At 33.0% G+C, this 26,738-nt stretch overlaps 2 protein-coding genes across 2 annotated transcripts; both read left to right on the top strand.

Annotated features, from left to right (window-relative positions):
• LOC105173622 (receptor-like serine/threonine-protein kinase ALE2) lies at positions 8,167–15,958 on the top strand. Its single transcript, XM_011095431.2, has 12 exons — positions 8,167–8,818; positions 9,778–10,011; positions 10,077–10,199; positions 10,592–10,720; positions 10,813–10,983; positions 11,089–11,157; positions 11,233–11,307; positions 11,382–11,753; positions 11,844–12,140; positions 12,597–12,977; positions 13,056–13,299; positions 14,883–15,958. The coding sequence occupies exons 1-12, from the start codon at positions 8,740–8,742 to the stop codon at positions 15,562–15,564; spliced, it is 2,856 nt and encodes a 951-aa protein (XP_011093733.1). The 5' UTR covers positions 8,167–8,739; the 3' UTR covers positions 15,565–15,958.
• On the top strand, positions 19,111–23,020 carry LOC105173621 (transmembrane 9 superfamily member 7). The gene is made up of 7 exons (XM_011095430.2): positions 19,111–19,480; positions 20,045–20,209; positions 20,300–20,409; positions 20,665–20,773; positions 20,862–20,974; positions 21,286–21,436; positions 21,515–23,020. Exons 1-7 carry the CDS (start codon positions 19,352–19,354, stop codon positions 22,667–22,669), a joined length of 1,932 nt encoding a protein of 643 aa, XP_011093732.1. The 5' UTR covers positions 19,111–19,351; the 3' UTR covers positions 22,670–23,020.

Genomic DNA, 26,738 nt, shown 5'->3' with positions numbered 1-26,738 from the left:
ACACTTGAGTAAATTTGGAGACGATTCTTGCATGCAATTAGATTCTGAACATCGAACATGACATTGAAAATTCCTGACGCTCAATTGTATAGTTTGGGTATGATTTGGTAGGAGATTGGGTGAAAATATTTAATGCTGATACAAAAGTAATTACTGATAGACGTACATGAAGTAGTTTAATGTATTTATAGGACCAAATATATTCATTTATTCGGGTCACATGGCGTAATCCTAAGCCTAGCATTCTCAGATAGTCAACGAATTAAATGTCGAGTTGCTAAGTTGGGTCATTGAATCGGGTCGGGTCGGGTCGGGTCGGGTCGGGTTGAGTAGCCCAAACAGAGAATGGATATTTTTGTTTATTGGGGAAGGGGTATTTTTATCACTTTATCGATAAATAAGATGTATCGCTATCAGGGAAAAAGAGAAACTATAAAATATACTTGTAAAGATTTATGTTTTATGCAGAATATGAGACGAATGCATTGTAAAAGCATTTAGATCGACAGAGATTCAGAATATAATGTTTGAAATACATGATCTTACGATGGAACTTTTATACGACCATAACTCTTAATTCAAAAGGCATTATATGCAATCTACCTATGCACGTAATCAAGGAGAATCTAATCCCTCATGACTCCAAAATTCCATCGTATCATAAAATTAAAACCTTTTTTTATGCTTACTTAAACTTATACAAAAAAAAAAAAAAATGCTTATTTGTAATTTGAAAAATTATATATAGGACTCCCATCATTTGTTTCATCTAACAAATAGAGCTCCTCATTTGTCAAAATTCACCAAACTTGTTAAATTAGAAAAAAATATTCGAATGAAAATCCATATTTACTCCTGATTGACTTACTGCAAGTTAAACAATACATTTCTTATCAAACTAGCTACGCTTATAAGGATGAAAATATACCTCCCTGTATGCACTAGTATATGAGGATGTATAAGAGTAGTTTGATCAGAAATTCTTTTTTGTTTGATATACGACAACTCAAGAATTTTGTTTGATATACAATAATTTAGTAATAAGTCAATCAGGAAAATATAATTTATTTAATTTCTTTTTAATTTTACAAATTCAGTTAATTTTAACGAATTGAGTGATCTATTTATTAGGCAGAGACAAATATAAGGAGTATTCAATATAATTTTTCAAATTATAGGAGATCCATATATAATTATATCGAACTTCAAGAAGAACACTGTAATTATTATTTTTTAATAGGTGAATAATAAGTATAAAAAATCTTTTTCTATTTCGGGAAAAGAAACACTAGTTATTATTATTATTTTGGGAAACTCTCTCTCTCTCTCTCTCTCTCTCTATTGCGTATTATTTAATGTGGACAGGAAAAAAATGTCAATTTTAGAAAAACTTGCTGGAAATATTAAATAAAGACACAACTAAATTATAATAGTTAAATAAGCGCATGCTGCAAAAATATGAATTTCGTTTCTTGTAAAAGTCAACAACCATTTGGAGGAACCAAAGGCCAATCTAATTATTATATGCGATAATTACACGCCATCCCCTATTTTTTAGTGTAATTATACGTAATTTGAAAAAAAATATCTAGTATTCCTGATGTTTGTTTTCGTCTAACAAATTGAGTCATTTACTAACTGCAATTCAATGAATTTGTTAAATTAAAAAAATTATATTTAAACCCGATTGACTTAATACAGGGTCAAATAAAATTTTCTCTAACCAAATTACTTTTATTCATTTTCATACGCTAATGCATGTGAGGAGGTACATTTCATCCTTATAAGATGAGTTTGGTTAGAAAAAGATTTGTTTGACTTGTAATAAGTCAGTACTAAATCAATTGGAGTAAACATGAATATTTATTCAATCTTTTGCTAATATCAGTAAATATTCAATAAAATTTGATTAATGAATGGATTTATTTGTTAAATGATGTTTAATTATATTATATGAAATTTTATGAGAGGACAACGAAATTATCCATTACTATATATAATAAGAGTAAGATTTGTTTTTTTTAATTAAGTTAAGTATACAAACAGTCCAATTGGTGATATGGACCACTCAGTTACAATAAATATTATAACTATTGTTTGATGTGAGAGAGACTTTCTAATTTTTTAAAAGATAACTTAAATAATAATAATAAGGAATAATAAATTAAAATGTCAAACACAATTAATTAATTCAAGTGTTAAATAAATTAAATACGATTCCGTAGCTAGTACAACCAATTAATCAAACATACAAATATGAAAAGAGGAGTCATTAGACAAAAATAATAATAATAATAATAAAGATTATTTTCTATATTATGAATAATTTTTATTTAATAATTATAATAAATTAATATTACCGACCACGGTCAATAAAATTATATGAAATTTAAAATTTGATTATAATTTAACAACATTTGTCACGATTAATCTACGACTAAAATATTTACTTATAGTTTTTAGTTATAATAAATACTATTGTCATATTTCTAAACGTAGTTGTTGGACAATTATAATTTATTGATATTTATCATAATTTTTTATTTTTATTATAATAATTAATCATGCCAATTATAATAAAATATCATATCTCTTATAGACTTATCTAAAATATATATTATAAAGAAATAAGGTGTTATGAAAAAGCCCTTCGATTGATAAAATAAATAATTTATTCAACCTCTTAATTTTTACATTAATTTAATAGTTGAATTAATGTATTTTAATTTTATTTATGATATATTTTAAAATATAAAATATTTTTTATTATATGTACATAAGGAACTGCATGAGTTAATTAATGAGTATGGTTTCCATATAAAGTCCCATCAAACTGATATGTAATTACAGCTGCACTTTTCTAGCAAATTGTTAGGTTTGATGTTAACAATGGTAAAAGGGACACAATAACAACCCATACTAAAAGTACTATGGTTGTTGTGGGCTGTTTTCATCTAAATTTTTCTTTTTTCAATTTTTAATTTTTTTGCAGTGAGGTGTTCCCACGTTCGAAGCCCATTAAACTAAAAATTAATAATTTGTAATTGCCACGTTGGCGTCACGAGTCTTTTCACCAAATATACCATACGAAACATCAAGATTTTGATTACGTATTATGTAACACATAAGGTGAAGTTATGTGGTTCAATTCACTGATATTTTTGTGGTTGGATTTTCAAGTCAAGAGTAAAATCGCCAATTTTTCTATTAATTTCGAATATGTAAAAAAAGTCGGATCTACAACACTAATAAATATCTATTATTTACCCTTTTGAAAACGTAGAGGCAATTAATACGCAATTTTGGTGCAAAATTGTTTGAACAAAGTAAGCATATCCATTTAAAATGCGGACATATTTATCTTGTTGTAATGATTGTGGTGTTGATTTTTTATATCTAAAATAAGACCCTAATCTTTTGATGAAGAGATCCAACCACATATCTCACTTTCATGATAACTTATAGTTTTTCAATGGGAAAAAGACAAAAGCAAAGGTTGTTTCCTGGAAACTTTGAATATTAGCATTATGTCTTATGCTATAGATTTGTTCACACATATGTATAGCTGGAAACAAGTCATGAAAATGACTCGATTTTAAGAATTACACTTTTGGTCAAGGTCCACTCCTTCACACTTCATTTCTGGGCCAACCTCTCTTTCTACACTTGACTCTTTTCTACTTAGGTTCAATGAAATTAAACACTTGTTTTCAATTGTATATCAATTATATGACAAGTATATCATATTTGTAAAAAAAAATTATCTTTTCATCAGACGAGATGCGGATCTATATTTTTGGCCCCTTTTTTTTATACATTTAGTCCAACGGCCCAACTCTTATAAAAATATAGATAAGAACATCATGTGTTTTGCATGTGGTTGTTTTGTCGAGACGAAAAATGTATACTCCTGCCTGTAACTTTCCCTTGCGTAGTCATTTTTCATTGACTGGTTCATTTCTGTTTGAGTTAAATTCATTTTGACTCTCTATGATATGAAAAAATATCGAAAACCCCATATAAAAATTTAATATAAAAAATCACTCATTTATTATGAATAATGGCTCACACTACCCTCTAATCAATCTAAGTCTATTTTTCCTTGTCAACCTAGGGCTATTAAAATATATTTATAATATATCTATAATATATAAAATTAAAATATTATTTAGAAAAATTATTTATTTAGTCCGTTAAATATGCTTAATAATGATTTTAGTCCGATAATTATGCTCATTTTTTGTAAGTTCATTAATTTCAAAATTGATAAAATTTCGTCCTTCGATGGCCGAAATTTTGATTTTTAACCGAAAAATTACATGACATGCCAATTAAATATTTTTTTGGAGATTTTAGTCTTATGTCACTTTTAGAAAATGAGTTGGATGACATATTGGATGTAATTATATTACATGAATTATTATAATTTATAAAAATAAAATTATTATAGTTATTATATAATCATTATAATTTATAAAATAAAATTTTTATTAAAAATTAATAACCAAGGGCAGAACGAACGGCAATGGTGAAGAATGAAATGATCACTTTGGAGTAGACTTTATGGTGCTCCAGCAAAAAATGGGGAGAAGAGAAGGGATCACGGGCAAGAGTTATGCGGTCGGGAGAAAGCCGAGAAGGTGCCGATGGTGGGCTAATTGGCGATGGGTAGGGGCGCAATATGAGCGTCGATGGATGGGCTCTCAAATGGGGTAGTGGGCAGACAATATATGGTAGTGAATTTTGAGGAGAGAGAAAGTTGTTCATTACACAAAAGGGAAAAATATTATTTTAGTCCGCTAAATATGCCTAATTTTAATTTTAGTTCGATAACTATGTCCATTTTTGTTTAGGTCCAGTAACTTACGAAATTGCTTACTTTTAGTCATCTGATAGATTTTCGGACAATTTTACCCATATGCAACTTTTGAAAGGCAGTTTTAGCCATATGCACTCATAAGGGTAAAATTATCCGAAAATCTGTCAGATGACTAAAAGTAAGCAATTTCGTAAGTATAGAATTCAGTTTGTGCCCTTTTCAAAAAACATCAGATAGAAAGTCATTTTACCGAAACGAGATAAATAGAAAAATAAAAGGGAGAGTAAAATGAACTCATTTTAAAAATAAAAAATAAATTTCAAATACTTTTCCAATTTCTCTAGTTCATAATAATGTTTCTAAATCTACCAATTACCACATTCCTATTGTATATTTTTAGATAATACCGTAAATAAAAATTGAGATGAGGATATTTTTGTCTTTTGGACCTTATACTCTGTTTTTCAGTGTTATCTCCAACAGATAGATAGAGTAGGCCCAAAATCCTTCCAGCATTGCTTCATCAAACAAAGCCCAGAAGCTTTCTGGCCCAATTCCTTTTCTCTCCCGAACACTATTTGGGTTTAGGAATACATTTCTTTTCATAAATAAATAATAATAAATAAATAAATAAATTACATTTATCTTCATAATTAAAAAACAAAAATACATTTTTTTTGTTATAACTAAAAAACAAATATATTTTGTTTTCATAAGAGAAGGTTTTCATTTTATAGAAAACAAATCAATTATGAGAGTCATACAAATATTAATTTGAATTAGGTTCTACTAAATTAAAATTAATGTCTAAAATTTGAGTTACAACAATCATAATTTAATCTTCTATTTTATTTAATACATAAACGTCAAATGTATATAATTTTTTTAATAAAATAAATAACACAGTTTATATATATATAAATATGTATATATTAATTAATAAAGTAAATAAAATTTAAGGTAGAGCTTAGGACAGATGAGGGACCAAGATCCCATCACTATATAACTGCAAACCTGATAGTTATACCACTTTTTTCTAAACAGGAACTTTACCCTCGGCACAACAATTCATCTAGTAAAATTAAGTCTATATTTTTGGGGAGGGTAGAATGCAATTTAGCCCCATGTATTTTAAAAAATGTATAAAATTCCCCCTTGTGAAAAAAACAATAGCAAAAAAATCCCTTGTGATTAAAAAAATGTAGCAGACACCCCCTCTATCTCAAAAGCGTATTACACGCTCCAACTCTTTTTCTAATTTTAAAATAATATTTTTATCTTTATTTTAACACCGTTAGATCTTATCTTATATAAATATATGGTTCATATCTTGCCAATATTACTTAAATATATAAAATATTTTAAAATTATATAATATATTTAAATATAAAATATTTAAGTATATGTATATATATTATATTTAATGTGTACATATATATACATATACAAAACAGTAAAATTGGCGCCGGTCGTTGCCACGCCGGTGACAGCGGGACATGAGGGGAGGAGGGGACGCGGGGATGAGCGCCAAGGTTCGCAGATGGGGAGGAGGAAGAGGGCGAGAGGATGGGAGACGGGCGAACGAGGAAGAGGCGAAGGCGGAATCACAGATGGGGAAGCAAGGACGAGCATAAAGGAGGAGGCGAACCGAAGCGAGTGCGTGCGCAGATTTGCCCGTCTGGGAGGAGGAGGTCGGCGGTGAGGAGCGTTGGTGTGGTTAGGGAAGGAGACAATAATTTTTTTTATATATTTAATTATTTTTTATTTATATTTAACAAATAAAATATGATAAAATTTAATATTAAATCTGGACCATTAATATAAATTAGGTGAAATTATTGAATTGTATATTAAATCTAGACCTTTGATTCAAATTTAATGAAATCTAACCGTTGATTTATTTTTTCCAAAATTTCAACCGTATTAAGTAAGATCTAATTGTTCATAAATTAAGATGTAAAATTAATTTATTGTAAAAAATTAAGCCCAAGTTACATGAAGGGCGCATGTGATACACCTTCCGATCTGAGGGGGTGTTTTGCTATATTTCTGAAATCAAATAGGGATTTTTTGCTGTTTTATTTTTTACAAGGGGAGTATTTTAAATATTTTTTAAAACACAATGGGCTAAATTGCATTTGACCCATTTTTAGGAGAGTGTATTGAGTAGTCAAATCAAATAAATAGTAATTTGATTTAAAAAACAGTATATGAGATATTTATAATAGTCTTGAGAGTTTTAGGTATTGTAGGATGTATGTGTTTATTGTGCGCATATATGCAGAATTTTTTTTTTTACCATTTTAAATAAATTGATATTACCAATATATACATTAGATTTTTTATCAATTTTTATTTAATTTTTAAAATTTATTTAATTTAGAGGGGTAATTAAAGAAGAAAACATACTTCATGTACGCAAAATGTATCTCCCTTGGTATAATATAAGAGACTATCACCATCTAAATAAATGAGTGACGAGTCTGATGACATGTTGTGGTAGGGGACGAAGACTTGGACAGGTTAGTGAACAAGTCCACTTCGATCACCTCAAAGGTAGGAATCGGTTACGTATCGGTGTCAAAACATGAATCTACACGTGCACAATGTTCACTTATGCTTAAGAAGTGTCAACATCCATTTTAGGGAAATTATATTTTTAATTTCATACGATAGAATGTGTTATATTTTTTTGTCGCTTGATTTATGAGCTTAGTATATTTAATTTTATAGAATAAATATTATAATATTTTTGGTCCTACATAATAAAATTGTGGCACATTTAATCTCATAAGATATAAACAACTTCATATCCTATGAGACCAAATGTCCTACAATTTTTATAATTTTTTTAAGTTTCTACTTTTTAATATTAACAATTTTTATTTTTAATTTTATTTATGACTATGAAAATTGCTTTTGGTCTATATCAATGAGACAAATTTTGTGGACCAAATCGATATTGTAGCAATTGACCTCCATATTTATAATTAGTAGTGAAAAATAAATAATTTTTTAACAATAATATAATTAATACGATAAAATACTATTGGGATATTAATTTTATTGTCTTAAATTATTTTTCTATAAATAAGATGACATATAATTACAAATAATAAGTTTATTATATACTGCGTCATTGTAGTGCTACTAAATTATAAAGGAAAGAATAATTAAAATAAGTACATATACATATATATTCAGATATGGATATTTAGAATTATCTCCTCACGTGTGTGCATGTGAGGGTGCAGGGACAGAGACAGAATTGAATTCAGGTAAAAAACCAAAAAAAGAAAAGAAAAAAACAGTGATGTCTGGTTCAGTATACCAGTTATTACCACTGTTTGGCAAGAACAGTTGCTTGTTTTTCTTGTTTTTTAGCCAGAAAAATTTGGATGGTTAGCTTTAATTACACTTTTACCAGACCTTAATTGTTGAGATTTCAGTGGAAACGCTTGTTTGTTCTGCAACATGCCAATCTCGCTCTCTCTCTATCACTGCTCTGCAAAAATTCCCAGGATTTCTTGTTGCTGTTCCTCTCTTATTCTCTACACCCCTTTAATCAGAAGGAAAAGTTCGATTTTCCCTTTTTTTTGGGGGGGTATTGCACATGCTTCTTTCATGGCATCGCCCAACTCATTTTGGGCTTTCCAAGAAACCAAATGCCTCTCTCTCTTGCGTTTTTGCTTGCCTCTCACTCTTTCTGCTTGTGGGTCTCCATCTTTAGTCTAAACCCCTTTGTTATTGCTTCAAGAAATCGCCTTTATTGAATTTTTGTTTGAGGGGTTGATTCTTGGGAAGAGGAGAACGTGTTTTGGCCCTTTTAGCTTGTTCTGATTCTGTGATGTATGTGTGATTACTCTGCTTGAGAGGAGGTTTTTTTCTTGAGATTGTTTCTCCTTCTTTCTGGGTTGGGGATGGGGATGCTGCAAGTGCTTGGGTTGGTGCTTAAACTCTTTGCCTTTGCTTGTTGTATGGTGATTCCAGGATCTGCTGGTAATGCTTTCATATATGTTGGTTTAATTGAATTTTGTTGTCAGATATAAGAACCCTTTGTTCTCTTGATTTTAAATTTGCTGATTCTTGTTTGGAATGCCGGTAATGCTTGCACGGGGAGTCATTCTTGATTGGTAACAGTAGCTGTAGGAAAGGAACTGTGATTTGTGAACTCGGAAACTTTTGGTAAAATTCTAAGATCTGGGAGTTAGTTTTCTGATGTAATGTAACAGTTAATAGTTATCAATGCATAGATTGCAGCATCTGTTTCTCAAGTTTGTTTGCTGACAAAAAGCTGATCCGTGCTATTCATTGAAGCATCAGAGAGTCCTGCATAAGCTTGGCTTTAGAAAAGTTCATTTGGATGATCCCACAAAGGATTAGCCTCAAGTTAAGCTGTTAGGGTAACTAATGCCTTAATTTCACCTAATTGAATATTGGCTTGAGGGCTGCTTGACAAATGAATTTTCTGCTGAGTACATTGTCCATTCGCTGATTGAGGGAAATGTTTCTAATTGAAATATGTTCTTCCAGTGGCATAAGTTATCTTATGGCTGAAGTTCAATAACTAAGTTGTAGAGAAAAAGGCTCCCTTTGATCTGTATATAACTTGCTTGTTATCTCTCCCCCGGCCCCCGAGTATACGAGTTTGCTACTACTCCATTCTTGTAAAAACGGAATTCTTGAACGTATGAGGCAGTAATGGTATTATATGTTTGTGTTGTGAATTGAAAGAGGCAGCCACTTGAGTACTATCGTAGCTTTCCTAGTAAATATTTACCTTAGTTTTTTTTTTTTTGGCAGTAAATAATTACTTTATAGTTTATATATGTTTTTAATCTGTCAATTCTTAGACCATAGCAATCCTCCAACTCTATCTGCTTTTCTAATAGTTTTTAATCATTTTTCAAGTGTGACCTTGAGTCTAAACTCAATCTGGTTATGATTTATCATTTCAGGAGTGAGTTTGCGGTCTCAAGTCATAATGCCTCCTCTTAATTCTGCACCAGTTCCTCAAACGACAAAAAGTCGTACGGCTTCCCCATGGCCAAGTACTCCTTCAGTGCCACCTCCATATCTTCTTGTCCCACCACCAGCATCTCTCAAGGACACATTTCCAGCCATGTCACCTGTTCCTCCTCATTTGAAGCCTTGGCATGCAGGATACCCTCCGTTTCCAATACAAGCTCCAGGTAGCTAGTTGATCATCTCATCAGGATGTTTATGGTTCAAATTGATTCAGATTTTCAGTATGCAGCACCCAGTGAAGCACCATGGAACGAGCAAATTGTGCATTCATTGGCTCCAGGATCCATGTCACCAAATTCCCATCAAGCCAAAGGACATGACAGTAATGCTCATGTCTCTCCAATTTCTCCAGGTCCTTGAAAGAAAGCTGAGAAATTTGTTCTGCTATTTTTGTTATTTGTCCTGTGTGAGGTTTATCTCTAAATAAACACTTCATCTGTATTACCTGATCATAACACTTTACAAGTTAATTATACTGTGCAAATGTATGAACACTTTAAGCATTCCCTATAATTCGCCATCTGTAAACTAATATTACCTGAGGAATCTCCATCCAGTCTTCCTGGTGAATATGAGAGAGTGTTTTTTATTTCAGATATTTAACACAGTGCTACTTGAGAGGCCTTATGCTTGGTTTTACTAAAATCTTGATTTTGGATGGTTCTTCTCACTGTTATTATTACATTTGTTTTCATATCGGTACATCTCATGTACAAATGCTCACATTGCTAGTCTTTCTAATAGTACAAAATGGGTCACCAGTGTCGACGCCCCATCCGAGCATTAGCCAGAAAATTGCCCCCGTGCCAGTTGCAGCACCAGAAAGTAGAATTGACAACCCTTATGCACCTATAAGCCACTCCCAAACAGAAGGTTTGTTGAAGATCTGTGTGCTACTTTTGTCAAGATATCCTTCATGAGCAATGGACATGTGAGTAATGTTATTTGCTCTCTTTCTAGTTCAGCTCCTTCTGCAAGTAAACCTCGGGGCCATCCTAATTCTGCTCCGACTCCTCATCCATTTTCCAAGTCAACCCCAGGGTTCTATTCCCCTAAGAAACATCATCATGGTAGGAGTCACAAGATCACTCCGGCCCCATTGTCACATATAATTCCTCCTGCTTCAAGCAAACAAGGTTTATCTTTCACTGGAAAGCTCATTCACGTAATTACTTCACAATATTTTATGAATGTTCATATTATTTCTCATATATTCTGATGCTTATCACTTCACCATTCAGGTCCTTATCACATAAAATCAGATCCAAAGGCTAATCTTAGGCGCAGTGCTCCACCGCCCACAACTGCAGGTATCAGTTTGTACAGAGTCAGAATATAGCGTAATACAATGTTTCATTGTCAAGTTCACAGTTTGATAATCCCAGGATCATCACCAACTAATCCCAAAATGCCGTTGCTGCCACCGGTTCAAGCACTACCACTTCCACCTCCTCATAAAGGTAGAAATTCTTCTTTGTAGGTTATACGTCCTATGGTACTGACACCAAAACTCAAAATTTGTTCGATTTTACAGATTGTGCGCCACTTACATGCACTGAGCCATTGACATATGGTCATCCGGGATTTTCCTGCATCTGCGTGTTGCCAATACAAGTGGGGCTCCGTCTTACTATGGCGTTGTATACATTCTTTCCTTTGGTTTCAGAACTAGCAGCGGAAGTTGCTGCTGGAATTTTTATGAAGCAAAGCCAAGTTCGCATTATTGGAGCAAATGCTGCTGGAGATAATCCAGAGAAGACCATCGTCCTTATTGATTTGGTACCACTTCAAGAGAAGTTTGATGATACTGCACCGTTTTTAACATTTGAAAGATTCTGGCACAAACAAGTGGTTATAAAACCTTCACTTTTTGGTGATTATGATGTACTATATGTTCGATACCCAGGTAATGATATCAGCCTTCTTGTCTGGAATTCAGTTCATCTAATACATGTTCATAGCTCAACCTGACTACCTGAGTTGACCCAAAACATAGGTCTTCCACTGTCTCCACCTTTACCTCCATCTGCCATTGGCATTATTGGGAGTAAGCCATACCCAGGTCATGATAATAGTTCAAGGACTATTCAGCCCCTCGCTGTTGACATAAGGAGAAGGCAGCAGGGGAATGGGCTTAGCAGAGGCATGCTTGCGGCAATAATCGCTTCTGCTTCTGTGGCCATTGCCTTGTTATGTGCTATTGCATGGGTGTCATTGCACAAAAATAGAGACTCTGTCCACCAAACAGATCCACCTCCACCAGCTACAATCCGTTCCCTTGCAAAATCATCAGGTAAAATATCTTTTTCTTTTTTCACGTATATTCATTTTGTTGTTTCTGATGCATGTTATCTTGTCATCCTTTGTCTTTTTACAGTGCTTGAACAATTTAATCCCCTAAAATTTTAGACTTCTTAGTCACTTCAAAATAATGCTAAAAAAAGCCTCTAGCACGAAAACTGAAAATTGAAGGATTTGGTCGTTGACTAAAGCAGAGCATTTTCAGCATGGTGATTATTGGTTATAGTTCTAGAAATCTTACTTGGTTAAGCTTTCTCTTAGTATCCAAGCTGAGGATGAAAATAAATGCTGAATATGAACAAAAAATTTAGTGGGTTGTACTTGTGCACCTCCACCATGTCAAACTGACACGTAAATCTCCATTTCAATGGCTGAAAAGCATCTATAAGTTTTATCTACCACTCCAAATTTAAAAACTTTGCTGATCTAAATGTATGGTGCATGGCAGTAGCTATGCTTGGAAGTGGTCCCAGTTCTCCTTCATTCTCCCTAGGTTCAAGTATGGCAGCTTATACTGGCTCCGCAAAGACATTCAGTTCAAGTGATTTAGAGAAAGCAACAGATTACTTCAACGAATCAAGAATACTTGGTGAAGGTGGCTTCGGACGTGTTTACAGTGGTCTGCTTGAAGATGGTACAAAAGTTGCAGTAAAGATACTCAAAAGATATGATCAGCAGGGTGGTCGTGAATTCTTGGCTGAAGTTGAGATGCTCAGCCGACTTCATCACAGAAACTTGGTCAAGCTGATTGGTATATGTGTAGAGGATCGCACTCGCTGCTTGGTGTATGAACTAATACCAAATGGTAGCCTGGAATCTCATTTACATGGTATGAATTTCTGACTCTTCAGTCACTATTATTTTTCCTTTCTGGTTATATAATCTCTACCGATGATTCTTGTTACAGGCATTGACAGAGAAACTGCTCCGCTCAACTGGAGTGCCAGGTTAAAAATTGCGCTTGGAGCTGCTCGAGCTCTAGCCTATCTGCATGAAGATTCAAGCCCCCGTGTCATTCATAGGGACTTCAAGGCCAGCAACATCTTACTGGAAGATGATTTTACCCCAAAAGTTTCTGATTTTGGTTTAGCACGTACAGCATTGGATGGGGAAAACAAATACATCTCAACCCGTGTCATGGGGACCTTCGGGTAAATCTCCTTCCTTATAGCTCACAAATTATAACTTTGTCACTATTCGAACTGAAAAGGTGGAACTTCAGACTTGCCCATGTTTCGACTCATTCTGGTGACGTCCCTCTTCTTAAAATCCTCCTAAGTGCACTTAGTGCATTGACTTTCACAAATAAGATGGGGTGTAAATTTCTGAATAGGGAAATATTTGCATTATTCACCACAATCCTAACACTCTTCACAGAAAAGGATAATACTGAACAGACATGGTGTTCTAATCATCCTCTACTTAGTACTTTTAAGTAAATAAAGATCGAACTTAAGAATGCATAGAATTAGTTGTCCCTTTATATTTTGATTTGGTATACAGAGGGATAGAGGAACTTGAAGTTTGAAATCCACTAATAGTTGCTTGACTACCACAAGATTTTTTTACCATCAGAAGCTATAGATCATCCCCTATTCGGTCTAAGATTACATTTTTAAATATTAGATTAAATAGAGATGAGAAGTCGACTTCACTATATTAAATATTTGTAAAGATTAAAAAAATAATATTGAAGTTTCTTAATGGTAATCAACAGCGTAAAAATCTATGAGAGAAAATGGTAATAAAAAATTTGTGTGAAAGGAAAAACGTGCAATAAAAAGAAGAAGGATTAAACTAATAGGTCTTGAGGTATTAGAACAATGTACAAATTATTTTCATAAAATCAGAATGACGATATAAGTAAAAATTGTCTCTAGAGGGAAATGCAACAAAGAAATTAGGGCCTTTACTTTATTTTATCTTTTGGATAAATAAGATCCTGATAATACAAGTCTAGAGTAAAAGAAATTATGAGAGATGTTTGGTACTCTGTAGATAACTAAACCAAAATAGAACAAGTCTGTCTAAAATCAACTAGAAACTTGAGGATAAATTTGGAGAAGAATAATAGTAGGAAATTCTTTAAGAGAGTTTCTCTTTAATTTTTCTGTTATTGCGTTTATATCTTATTTTGAAAATTTTCAATTTTAAATGTTGGTCTATTGAAAATTTAGCGATAAAAGACCTTTCGGCCCTTGAAAAAATATCTTCATTCAGACTCCTCTTGGCCACTCGACAATCGACTTGGGGCTGCTTTGCTGCAATAAGCGCATGTACCCTCTAGTGCTTGAGTATGTGCTTGGGCTTGTGCACTGCATGAAAAATGCTGCTTTTAGTACCTTGAGGCATTTTGGCGCACCTTGCCTCATGGTGCGTCCACAAATGTTTTCCAGAACAATAATGCTTAAAAGGTCCTTAAACTTATGAGTGTCGTGAGGGAAAACAGTAAACTGACTGGCAAGAGATTCGGTCACAGTCCCCACAAGGGCTTTGCATTTACTCGAATTTACTTAAGTTTCAGAGATTCAGTCACATCGTTGTTTAAGATATTAGAGCTGAGAAGTATGCGCAATTTATATGACTTCCCCCCAAACCATGGAGCTAGCACCAAACATTCAGCCAATTTTTATGGTCAATTTAATGTTCTTTCTTGCTCTTTTCCCCATATTTCAAATGAATTTCAACCATGAATCTTTCATATTCTAATCTTTGTCTTCATATGTCAAACCAGGTATGTGGCTCCAGAGTACGCAATGACAGGGCATCTTCTTGTGAAAAGTGACGTTTACAGCTACGGTGTAGTCCTCTTGGAGCTCCTAACTGGAAGAAAACCAGTAGACATGACTCAGCCGCCTGGTCAAGAAAATCTAGTTTCTTGGGCACGACCTCTCCTAACAAGTAGAGAGGGTTTAGGATCGATCGTAGACGCATCCTTGGGGCCCGATTTTCCATTTGATAGTATAGCAAAAGTAGCTGCTATTGCTTCAATGTGTGTTCAACCAGAGGTATCACACAGGCCTTTTATGGGTGAGGTGGTTCAGGCCTTAAAACTCGTACGTAATCAGTGTGATGAAACGAGAGAATGGCGTTCTGGAAGTTGTAGCCAAGAGGATATGTCGATAGAAATGGGAGCTAGGAATAGTACCAACTCAGACCAACTGCCAGATCATTTACTTACTCAATCTCCTGTCTCTAATTATGATTATCCAGTCGATGTCGAGATAAATCTTTCCATGTCAGAGCTACTGAGTTCTTCCGCTAAGTTTGATAGACAAGATTCCGAGACTTTTAGAAGGCATTCTAGCTCAGGACCTCTGAGAACAGGCAAAGGAAAACGGCTGTGGAAGATGATGAGGCGATTGTCCGGGGGCAGTGTAAGCGAGCACGGGGTTCCATTCAGGTTCTGGAATTAATCCCACTAGTGTTGCGTCATACGAACGGAACACATAACGCCTGTTACCTTCAGAATGTTGTTAGTGCAACAAAGCAATGAGATAGCGACAAGAGGAACGATTTTCATTCCTAGAATTGGCAAGTACTGCCCTTCTCACAGGGGTTGAAGATGAGTCTCGTGTAGGATGCATTGGATTGCAATGCATGGCATGCAGCCTGCTAAAGCAGACGTCGCCAAGATGCTTGAGAGTTTTTGGAAGGATTTGAAACTGAACTTCCATCGCCCGCCTCTTCTGGCAGTAGTAAGTGTGATTTAATGTAATAATTTTGAACTTCTTAAGCATAATTGTACAGGAACTGGTCCATAATTGTCTATTCTCTGTTCCTTCAAGGCATGAGATGTTCTTGTCCAAATATGCCTTCTTATGTACATCACATCTACTAATAAATAGTTCAGATCTCTCACATTTCTTGACTGCATAATATTCTCGCCGGAATCCATAGGTTAAGACAGCAGATGGATGGCTGCAAATGTTGCATTTTTGGAAGGGATCTAAATGTAATTTCCAACATTTGACTGGGGTAAAGTATAAATATGTTATTTAAGAGGATGTAATTAACCCAAATCTCTTATTATCTGTAAGGTTCTACTGGGACGAAAGGATTTGGATTTGAACGAGTGATCAAACGGTTTCAAATTAAACCATATTAAATACAAATGAAATTCATTGCAGTATTTTTTTCTTTTTCTTTTTTTTGGAAAGGAAATCATGGAATACTATAAATGAAGTTGGGCATCCGCCCTCAAAGTATCAAATAAAGACATGGGAGGTTCGGCACCCTCCTGAACAGGACATCGTGCGAGATAGCGAGCAACCATATTAGCTGACCTACGCACAAAAGAAAAAGAAAAGCTCCTACAAGCAGGAATAATAGGACTAATATGAGATGAATCCAATTCTGTGGAGCGAAATCTTTTGGATTGATGCAACCAATGTTCTAAAACTCAATTCGGACCACTCGAATCGCTGGCTCGCCAACAAAATGGGTCCGACAAAAGGCAAAAATGGGTGGAAGCCAAAAACTGTGTTATTTTGAGAGAATCGGCCGACCCGATGGTCCGACCGCCGAATCGGTACCAGGTCATGCGAACCAGTTTGGTCTTGGCCTGTTTTAAAACATGCTTAAATCCCAATTTTCTTCCACTTTCTTTTTATGATTTTGATAATTAGAATAATTAGTGTTGGACGCTTATTAGCTTTTTAATGTTTTGGAACTTGTATTTTGAGTGTGCCTTGACTTTTATTATTTGAATTTTTTGTATTTTTATGCTACATTTATTGTATTAGGCTATTACATATCTATTTTATTTATTTTATAATTATTTATTATATATATGACATCATTGATTCGACCACGATCGGACCAACGGTTGAATCAGTAACTCGTAACCCACTGAATTTTCTTATTTGATGACTGGTTCGAATTTTAAAACACTGGATTCAACAATCCCATTGAAATTCACAGCATAAATCCATAGCTAGCCTAGCACTGAGGGCTTCTCCATGTTCCGCGTATTACTAAAATTACCTCAACTAAGAGCCCTTGGAATAGTATGTTGAATGCAATTTACCTCCTGTAATATTTGAAATGAGTGAGAAAAGAATTAATAAATAACTTTCTTATGTTTCAAAAAATGAAGCAAGTTACTCCTTTATCAACAGTTTAGATATGAACTACTTTGCGTCATTTTAACAAATACAAGGGATAATTTGCTCTTTTATTTTTTTATAGAGAGTTTTTTCCGCTTATTTCTCATATGACAAGAGGTTAAATTGCATTTTTTCGAATACAACTACTATTGAAAAAATCTCTGAGTCATACTTATGTTTTGAAATCAACAGCTAACAATATTAAAAAATTACTATTAACAATTTTGGAAATCAATTTGCAAAACAAACATGGTAGAACAAATCAAAATAACAAGAAGTTAGATATGTCGTTTAATAGAGATGTAAATAGAGAGCTTAGCTAAAGAGTTACAACTCGTTGTTCAATCCAGACATCAACCAAATCAGAAAAAATTCTGTTTACCTTGAAAAAATCATACTCTTGTATAATTGTGCACTGGGTATGAGACAACTGCTTTCAGGATAAAAAGATTTTATTTTTAGTATTGCACTATACTGAAAAACCTCTAGAACAGTACCACTTCGCCACAAGAGCTTAAGAACAACCTTGGATTTGTAAAGAAAACCTAGTAGTAAATGAAAGAGGATTTTCGGGTGAGTTTCATATGTTGGTGTTTGAGTTCTATTTTTCAAAATTATTTTGAACGTTGGTTGAATTAGTGACCTGATTCTAAATTAAGTGAATAAGCCAATTTCTTAAACTCATAATCTTTCATATGAACATTGAAAGAAATACCAATATCTCAATGAAAATTCTTACAGATCGAATTTAGCAATATTTAAAATAATTATATAATAGGTATAATTACGATATTATTGATCTAATCGTTGTTCACTCGATAATTAAATTTGTGACCCTTCATCCAATTAATTTTTTGATTCGATGATCGGTATAAGGTCCTTGACTATTCATGCACTAATTCAACGTCTTATATTGTAAGCTAATTGAATCGAATTCATTTTCTACTTCTACAATCTTTTAATTTAAATAATTGAGAGTTGACTTAACTATTAATTTTACCATATATATATATATATATATATATATTGTTGCCCTAAACCCAATGCCCCAAGTTGTCACTTGGTTGGCTTCAAAATTTACCAATATCAATATAATTTGTGCACATTAATTACGAGAGTGTTTAAGTCAATTTATAAGCTTTTAAAAATATTTTATAAAAATATAAAAAAAATTATAGATTAAAAATATGATGTTAATAATTTATAAACTCTTTTACAAAAATATAACATGTTCCCATTTTTTTTTAATATTTTAATAAGTTACCTCGATTTTAATTCTATTCATTGTAAAATTATCATTACTAATATTTTACAAATTTTATGATTTTATTTTATTCAAATACTTTAAAAAAAATTTATTTATAAATAAAATTTAACTTCTTATATATTCTAAAAATATCTTATTAAATATTTATGAGTTTATAAAATATTTTAAATAATTTTACCCAAACAACCTGTAAATTAAAAATACCCTAGCACCCCAATGATGAATTTTTAATTTAAAGATTATGGCTAAGACGGAGGTTTTATAAACAAGTTTGGGATCATGTATTTGAGTCCCATCGAACGTGTGAATATTGTGAATTATTCTATATATTATTTTCAATAATATTGATATATTAATTGAATAAAAATATTACTTAATATATCGAGATGAGTTATTATAATTTATGTAAAGTTATTTGTATAAAAAAAAATACCCAACACCTTACAAACGAATATAAAGGAATCAAATTGGCAAAAACTTACTATAAAATAATTAAATTAGTGAAGGGAAGGGAAAGACGTAATAGTTACAGTAACATGGAAATGAAAGAAAAAGCGCGTTTCCCCATATTCGCACACACCAAGACAGTGAAAAGAAAACGCCGTTTACTCCACGAAGACACCAGCCCACCAGCAGCTTGAAAACTGGCGGGGCGTAAGGCTTTCGTACAATTCATTCAATGCTAACTGGGCTGGCTCCAAGAAATTCCCGCATAAGCATGCTTTACTTCCACCCGTAGCTGACCAGCCCACAAATTTTCTTCCCCTTTTGTCACGGTTATATACACTCCAACTCCTCATTGCTGTTGTGTGTGAAGTGAAGTTGGTAATGGGAGAAATTGGGCGGATGATGATGATCAACACATTCTGGGTAGTAGTAGTGGTGGAACTACTGATCAAAGCGTCGCCGGCAAATGGGTTTTATCTTCCCGGCGTTGCGCCGCGTGATTTTCAGACGGTGAGTCTCCTCTTCTTTTTATGCACGCCCAAAAGGCATTTGCATAAATTCTTGGTGTTCTCGATTTCAAATGTGGGCTAGTGTGTGTGTGTGTGTGTTTTATGATATCTGTTGTTGATATGTGGGTAGTTGTTTGCATATTGAGAATAGAGTGCGAGTTTTGGAAATTAATGGCTGTAAGAGTGATATGTGTTTTCAATTTTAGTAGAAAATATGTGTTTTAATTTTGTATAGGTTTTCATGTGAGATGAGAATGTGTTTGGATTAGTTAACAAGATTGTAGTTTATATTGAAGAGTAGTGTTAAATTAATATATTGTCAGTGAGAATACATATTATGTATATGATTTTACTTCAAGTACTGTCTGAAAAAGAACACAAAAAACAGGCCCGTGTTTTCACTAGTCATGCGACGCCGCATTTCACTGAGCAAATAAATATTATCAGCTTGATGAATCGTGTTTGTGGGTGCTGATGCTGCTTGTGAAGTTTCTTGATATCAATCTATTGATTTTTTCCGTTCATTGATAATTTTGATAATGATTCTATTTTAAATGATATGCAGGGGGAAGCTCTTGAAGTGAAAGTGAACAAACTTTCCTCAACAAAGACACAACTGCCGTACGACTACTATTTCTTGAGTTATTGTAAACCTCCAAAGATTAGGAATAGAGCAGAAAATTTAGGAGAAGTTCTTCGAGGTGATCGGATCGAGAATTCTGTATATAGTGTGAGTATGCTGTTTTATTCATAAAAAGGACTTCTCTTTATAAGCTTATGGTTTCGTTTTGTATCTAATTTTGTTCAATATCTACTCCAGTTTAGCATGAGAAAACCAGAATCATGTAAAATAGCCTGCCGAGTGAAACTTACTGCTGCATCTGCAAAGAGCTTCAAAAAGAAGATTAATGATGATTATCGAGTCAATATGTAAGTTCTTGATCATTCTGGAAACATTTAGTTGTAGAAGCGTGTATAAAGTCTCTGTCATTGAACTTTTCATTCTTCTTTTGAAAAGGTTAAACAGTCTAGTTAGTTTCCAATGGACAAGCTTGCTATGAATTTCAGTTTTATCACAATAATTTTCACTTCCCAATACACGTAGATTGGTAGCTCAGGTCAGATTTTTGTTAAATTCATTTCTTACAGTTTTTGTATAAAGTTTATTTCTAAATTGCCATATAGGATTCTGGACAATCTTCCAGTTGCAGTTGTTCGGCAGAGGAAGGATGGAGGTGAGCGGAGAATTTATGAACGAGGGTTTCAAGTTGGATTTAAAGGGAAATATTCTGGAGTAAGATTCATTTATGTTTACCAGGACTCTTATTATATGAACTTCTTGTATTTTAATCTTGATTGGTGATTGTTATATTTGGCACCAGAGCAAAGATCAGAGATATTTTATAAACAACCATCTGAACTTCAAAGTTAAGTATCACCCTGATCCTGACGCTGACGCAGCTCGTGTTGTTGGTTTTGAGGTCACTCCTCTAAGGTTTGTTCTATATCTTCAGCTGTTTCCTTGGACAATGAAATGTGTGTTGATTATACATTCTTTTTCAGCCATTCCGAGTGGTTCTCCTATCCCAATTCTGCTTTTATCTTTCTTATGTTAATTTGTAAAGAACTGCCGCAGACTTCAAGTCTAAACAAGCAGCATGATCAAGTTATATAATTATGAATCTATCTTTTGGTAGGAAGTTTAGAGAATTGACTCCGTTCACCATATAGCTAATTGGAGATTAAAGCTTCTGTTTAGTATTCAAACTCCTTACTTTTCATTTTTTACTTGACTATTGCCACCAGTATCAATCACCACTACAAAAAATGGAATGAAAACAACACAGAGTTGTCAACATGCAAACATGGTATTCAAACAGTACTTCAACCAGGTATACTTCCTCAAGAAATTGATGCGGACAAGGAGATAGTATTCACCTATGATGTTTCTTTCGAGGTTTGCCATCTTAGTATTTCCAGTTCCAATAATTCCTTGTTTTCCTTTCTCAAGTTCTTAGAGTTGTTCCTTTGGCAGTCTAGTGATATCAGATGGGCATCTAGATGGGATATGTACCTTCTTATGAATGATGATCAGATTCATTGGTTCTCCATTATCAATTCCTTGATGATTGTCCTTTTCCTATCTGGCATGGTTGCTATGATCATGGCAAGAACACTATATAGAGACATTGCCAAGTATAATCAGCTGGAGCAAGACGAGGTGCAGGAGGAAACCGGGTGGAAGCTAGTGCATGCCGATGTCTTCAGACCACCATCCAATTCCAGCTTATTGTGTGTGTATGTTGGGACGGGAGTCCAAGTCTTTGGAATGACCTTTGTGACTATGATATTTGCAATGCTCGGATTCCTTTCACCTTCTAATAGAGGGGGGCTGATGACGGTTATGGTTTTCTTGTGGGTTTTTATGGGCTTATTTGCTGGCTATTCTTCTGGTTACCTCTACAAAATAGTCAAAGGCACAGACTGGAAGAAGATCTCTCTAAAAACAGCATTCATGTTCCCGTCTGTTCTTTTCGCCATCTTTTTTGTTCTGAATGCCCTGATATGGGGGGAAAAATCTTCTGGGGCTGTGCCTTTTGGGACAATGTTTGCTCTTGTACTGTTGTGGTTCGGCATATCACTGCCATTGGTTTTCTTAGGCAGTTTCTTGGGGTTCAAAACCCCTGCACTAGAGGACCCCGTCAAAACCAATAAAATTCCTCGGCCAATTCCCCTGCAGCCATGGTATATTCACCCACTTTTCGCCATGCTTTTTGGAGGAATCCTTCCATATGGTGCAGTCTTTGTCGAGCTCTTCTTCATACTGACATCTGTGTGGCTGAATCAATTTTACTACATCTTCGGCTTCCTCTTCCTAGTGTTTGTAATTCTTTTGGTCACTTGTGCTGAGATAACCATAGTATTATGCTACTTTCAGCTATGTAGCGAAGATTACAGGTGGTGGTGGAGATCCTACTTGAATTCTGGAGCTTCAGCACTATACCTTTTTTTATACGCAATCTTCTATTTCTGCACTAAGCTAGAAATCACAAAGCTCGTCTCAGGCATTCTCTACTTCGGCTACATGTCTATCATTGCTTATGCCTTCTTCATTCTTACCGGGACAATTGGCTTCTGCGCCTGCTTCTGGTTTGTTAGGAAGATTTACTCGTCTGTCAAGATCGACTAGTTGGCTGGGCAACATATCTGGTACATTGTTGATAGAGTAAAAGAGCAGATGTTTAACTAGGACCAAAGATGGAGGAAGCGATGCTGCATTCAGTTTCAGATTTTTGGTAAGATTACACCATTACAGCAGATTAAAAAATCATCTTTATCTCTCAAGAACCTGCAGTTTTTCCAATGCGTTGAGGATCGCTTTCTGTTGTCGAATTGAAAACCCTCTGTTGGCATACTGTACTGGAGTATCTATTTCTATTCATTACATGAACTTTGATAACGCTTTTCTTGTAGACTGATTAAGTGAAATAGTTGCAATTGAGAAGGCTTCCTTACTCAATGAATTCAGGTTTAATGATAATTTTAAGCTATATTTGTATACAAGGATTTGAATTCGAGGTAAGAATTTAAAAAACGTATTTTAATTGAGTTCATATCACAAGAATTTGAAATTTATCATTATTTCACGAGACATACTTCAAAATGGAGTTGAAGAACAACTATATTCTTCGTAATATAAAAAATTATCCAAACAAAATCGAATGATTTCACATTCAAAACTTAAAATCTACATCTTTAGATCTATCAATCTAAGTACAATCTAAAATTAGGGATAGAGCGTGATGTGAGGAAGGGGCATCAGGATATCGAAGTAAGCCATACTTTAGCTATTGTATCTCATCTTTTCTATGCAGATTAGTTAACGATTTGGGTAAATTACAACGAGCTCCCAAAGGTTTGATATAGTTTTTAAATATCTTTTGTTGTTTGAAAAATTATCAGTACCCCTGTTTTTTATGATTATTCAACATCTAACTCAATTTCTTAGTTTCCGTTAGGTTTTCATCCACTCTTATGATAGAATTGATCAAAATGCCATTGTGGGATATAAATTCTAATTTTACTTATTCTTTAAATTTTTTTAATGGATTACGCGAACAATTTTACAAATTTTCAAAATTTTTCATCCACCTCATTAGATTTTTTTTTATAATTTTTTATTCTTTTTAAAATAAAAATAAAATATGACAAGGGCAAAGTTTATAATTCAAAATCTCAATCCAAAGATTATATAATTTTATTAAATATTAAAAAATTATTAATACTTTTTAAAATAATAAAATTTATAATTACATAAAATCTCAAATTAAATTGTTGTAATTTATCCTAGCAATTTTTGTGGAGCAGTGTGGGAGATGCCATTAAATTATTTGTTGGGTTCTCTTTTTGGGGTTCCCAGAGAGGCCTAAAACGTTCCAATTAACAAAACATACGCATTCCTTTTTGTCAAATATCTTCCTCCAAATGTTGTTTTAAAAAAAATCCTAATCATAACTCATCTTCTGATTATTTTATATTCTTAATTATATATTTAGATTAATCTATCAATTAAAAATATATTTTAAAAAAATTTTATATCGAGAAATTTGATATGACATTAATGGATTAAAAGATTTCTCAAAAACAATTTAAAAAATAAACAAAAATCACTAAGATTTTTTTAATAATTTCTTTTAAAATACCATGTGTAGAACAATTAAGACTAGCTGCAATTTAATTGGTAAAAGTGAGGCCTCTTGGATTTGATCCCACCAATATATGAGTATTAGTTTACATTAATATTAAATAGTTATGATATTTTATATTGATACAATGTTATTGATGTTAATCATGATATATTAATTGTTAATAAATTAAAATTGCGATATAATTGTAATCGATATTGATGTACACAAAAATGGGCTGACTCAAAGAGGCTTAAGTAGTCCAAAAAGAAGAAAGTGATCATAAAAGTCCAACTGAATACAAGGCTGAAGCTGCCCTTGGAAGGCCTAGTTCGAACAAGGACCCAGGGTGCCCTTAGGTAGCCTAGTCTGAGTAGAGCCTTTAGGGAGTTCAGCAGAATGCTTATGGGAAATCGATTTTTAAAAAAAATCTAATCGGCTCAGACCCAAAAGAGCTTCATAGAGCTTAAGTATTTGGAATCCCCTAACCAAATTCAAGCCTCACATGGAGTCCACGAGTAACATAGGTGGCGTCCACGTAAAACCTCTAAGGGCATACCCCATAGAATCAGATAAGGACGTGCCGCCTTAACAGTGACACGTTACACCCCCAATTGGAAGTAACCTCTAAACTCAAAAAACTTGGACTCTGTCATGAGAAAGACGTATTCTCAGCCACCTCACCGAAAATTTGGAAAGGTATTCTTCAAGATACACTTATCTGCATCGGGCTCGCAACCCCCTCCCCCCCACCTTCCCCCGAGCACCAACGGATCCTCCAATCGGACCAACCTTTTGGAGATAACCTTCCACCAAATTTGTAAGGAATTTAGCGTTACCTATGCTACAACTCTAACTGAAAGATAAAAAATATTTATCTACTAAAAAATATACTTTAATATTAATCTCTTATTTGTATATAAAAAAAAAAGGAAAAAGAATAACACTATCGATTTCACTCATTTGCACTCTCTTAATGCCTAACATTATATTTCCTTACTATCTATTTCAAGTGTACCCAAATATTATTTTTTTTCCTCTCGCATCAGATATAAGAAAACAAAAAAAACAACCAAAACTAAAAAAATTATAAAAATGAAACCAAACCGGGCCCACAAGCTCTCTACTAAAACGGATATAAAATTACGTATGGATGAAGTTAAATAGTCCAATTTGACATAGAAGAATAGCAGGAATAAGTTGTACTTTTTGTCGTTTGTGCTGCAAAATCCCGTTATTGTAAGTTGCCACATTGAACACGCGTCTTTGGTTTCTTTTAAACGCGCTTCTAAGTGATGAATTTGGGCGGTGCATGTGAGCAAGAAGACAAAAGAAAGAACACAAAGCACAAAAAGAGAAAAATAAGCATTACAATGGGAATATGACATTATTTTGGATTATGTATAATTACTTTATCAAATCTCATAAATCATTTATTTATTTATTCTTTTAAAATAAAACTGACAAAATCATACGGAAGTCGCGTTTCCTCTTAAATCTGATATAAATTATTGAGATTCCATATATTTAAAACAAGATAAGAAATTATTTTTAATTGTGCATTTAATTAAATAATAATACCAATCGATCGTAATATATGAAACGTGTTGAATAATAAATTAAAATATTGATGCTACCTATTTTATTTTTTTTAATAATGAGCTGTTAAATTATATTCATATAAGAATCTGAACAAATAAATATATATTTTAATATATATATATATATATATATATATATATATATATATATATATATATAAAAATATATATTTATTTGTTCAGATTCTTATATGAATATAATTTAACAGCTCATTATTAAAAAAAATAAAATAGGTAGCATCAATATTTTAATTTATTATTCAACACGTTTCATATATTACGATCGATTGATTTTACTAAATTTACTGATATTAATAAAATAAAATATATATTTACCTCCGGTTGACTTTTTACTGATTTATTGCAGGTAAAATAAATATTTTTATGAACAAATTACCCTCATGTGTGTTTACGCATTAATGCATATGATGAAGTATATCTTCACAGTTATAAAGAGAGTTTAGTTTGAACAAAATTATTGACCTGCAATAAACTAGCAATTAATCGAGGATAAATATCAATTTTAGTTCAATTTATTTTGTTAATATCACCAAATCTGATGAATTTAACTAACGGAGGAACTTATTTGTTTGACAGAAGTAAATATTAGGGGTTTTAAATATAATTTTTCAAAGTACAAGAGATCTACGTGTAATTACACCAAATCTCAGGAGAGAGGAGTGTAATTATCCCTTATTTTTATTCTATTTTTACAAGATCCATACATAAATTATATTCATTTATATATATATATATATATATATATGTTTATCTTTAAATTTCGGGAAATATGCTTTTTGAATAAAATGCATGTTTTTAGATTCCTCTCGATATAAGACCTATAAAACAAAAAGAATTATAAGAATCATATTGAGATGATCCTAATTATACTCCTTCAATACCTAAATTAGATAGCTAAGTTAGAATAAACGTAAAATGGCTGAGGTCGTAAGAAATAATAAAAATATTAAAA

This window comes from Sesamum indicum, linkage group LG11, assembly GCF_000512975.1.
Source record: "Sesamum indicum cultivar Zhongzhi No. 13 linkage group LG11, S_indicum_v1.0, whole genome shotgun sequence".
Classification (NCBI taxonomy): domain Eukaryota; kingdom Viridiplantae; phylum Streptophyta; class Magnoliopsida; order Lamiales; family Pedaliaceae; genus Sesamum; species Sesamum indicum.
Note: the sequence above shows the minus strand (reverse complement) of the source record. Positions and strands in the feature narration are given on the sequence as shown.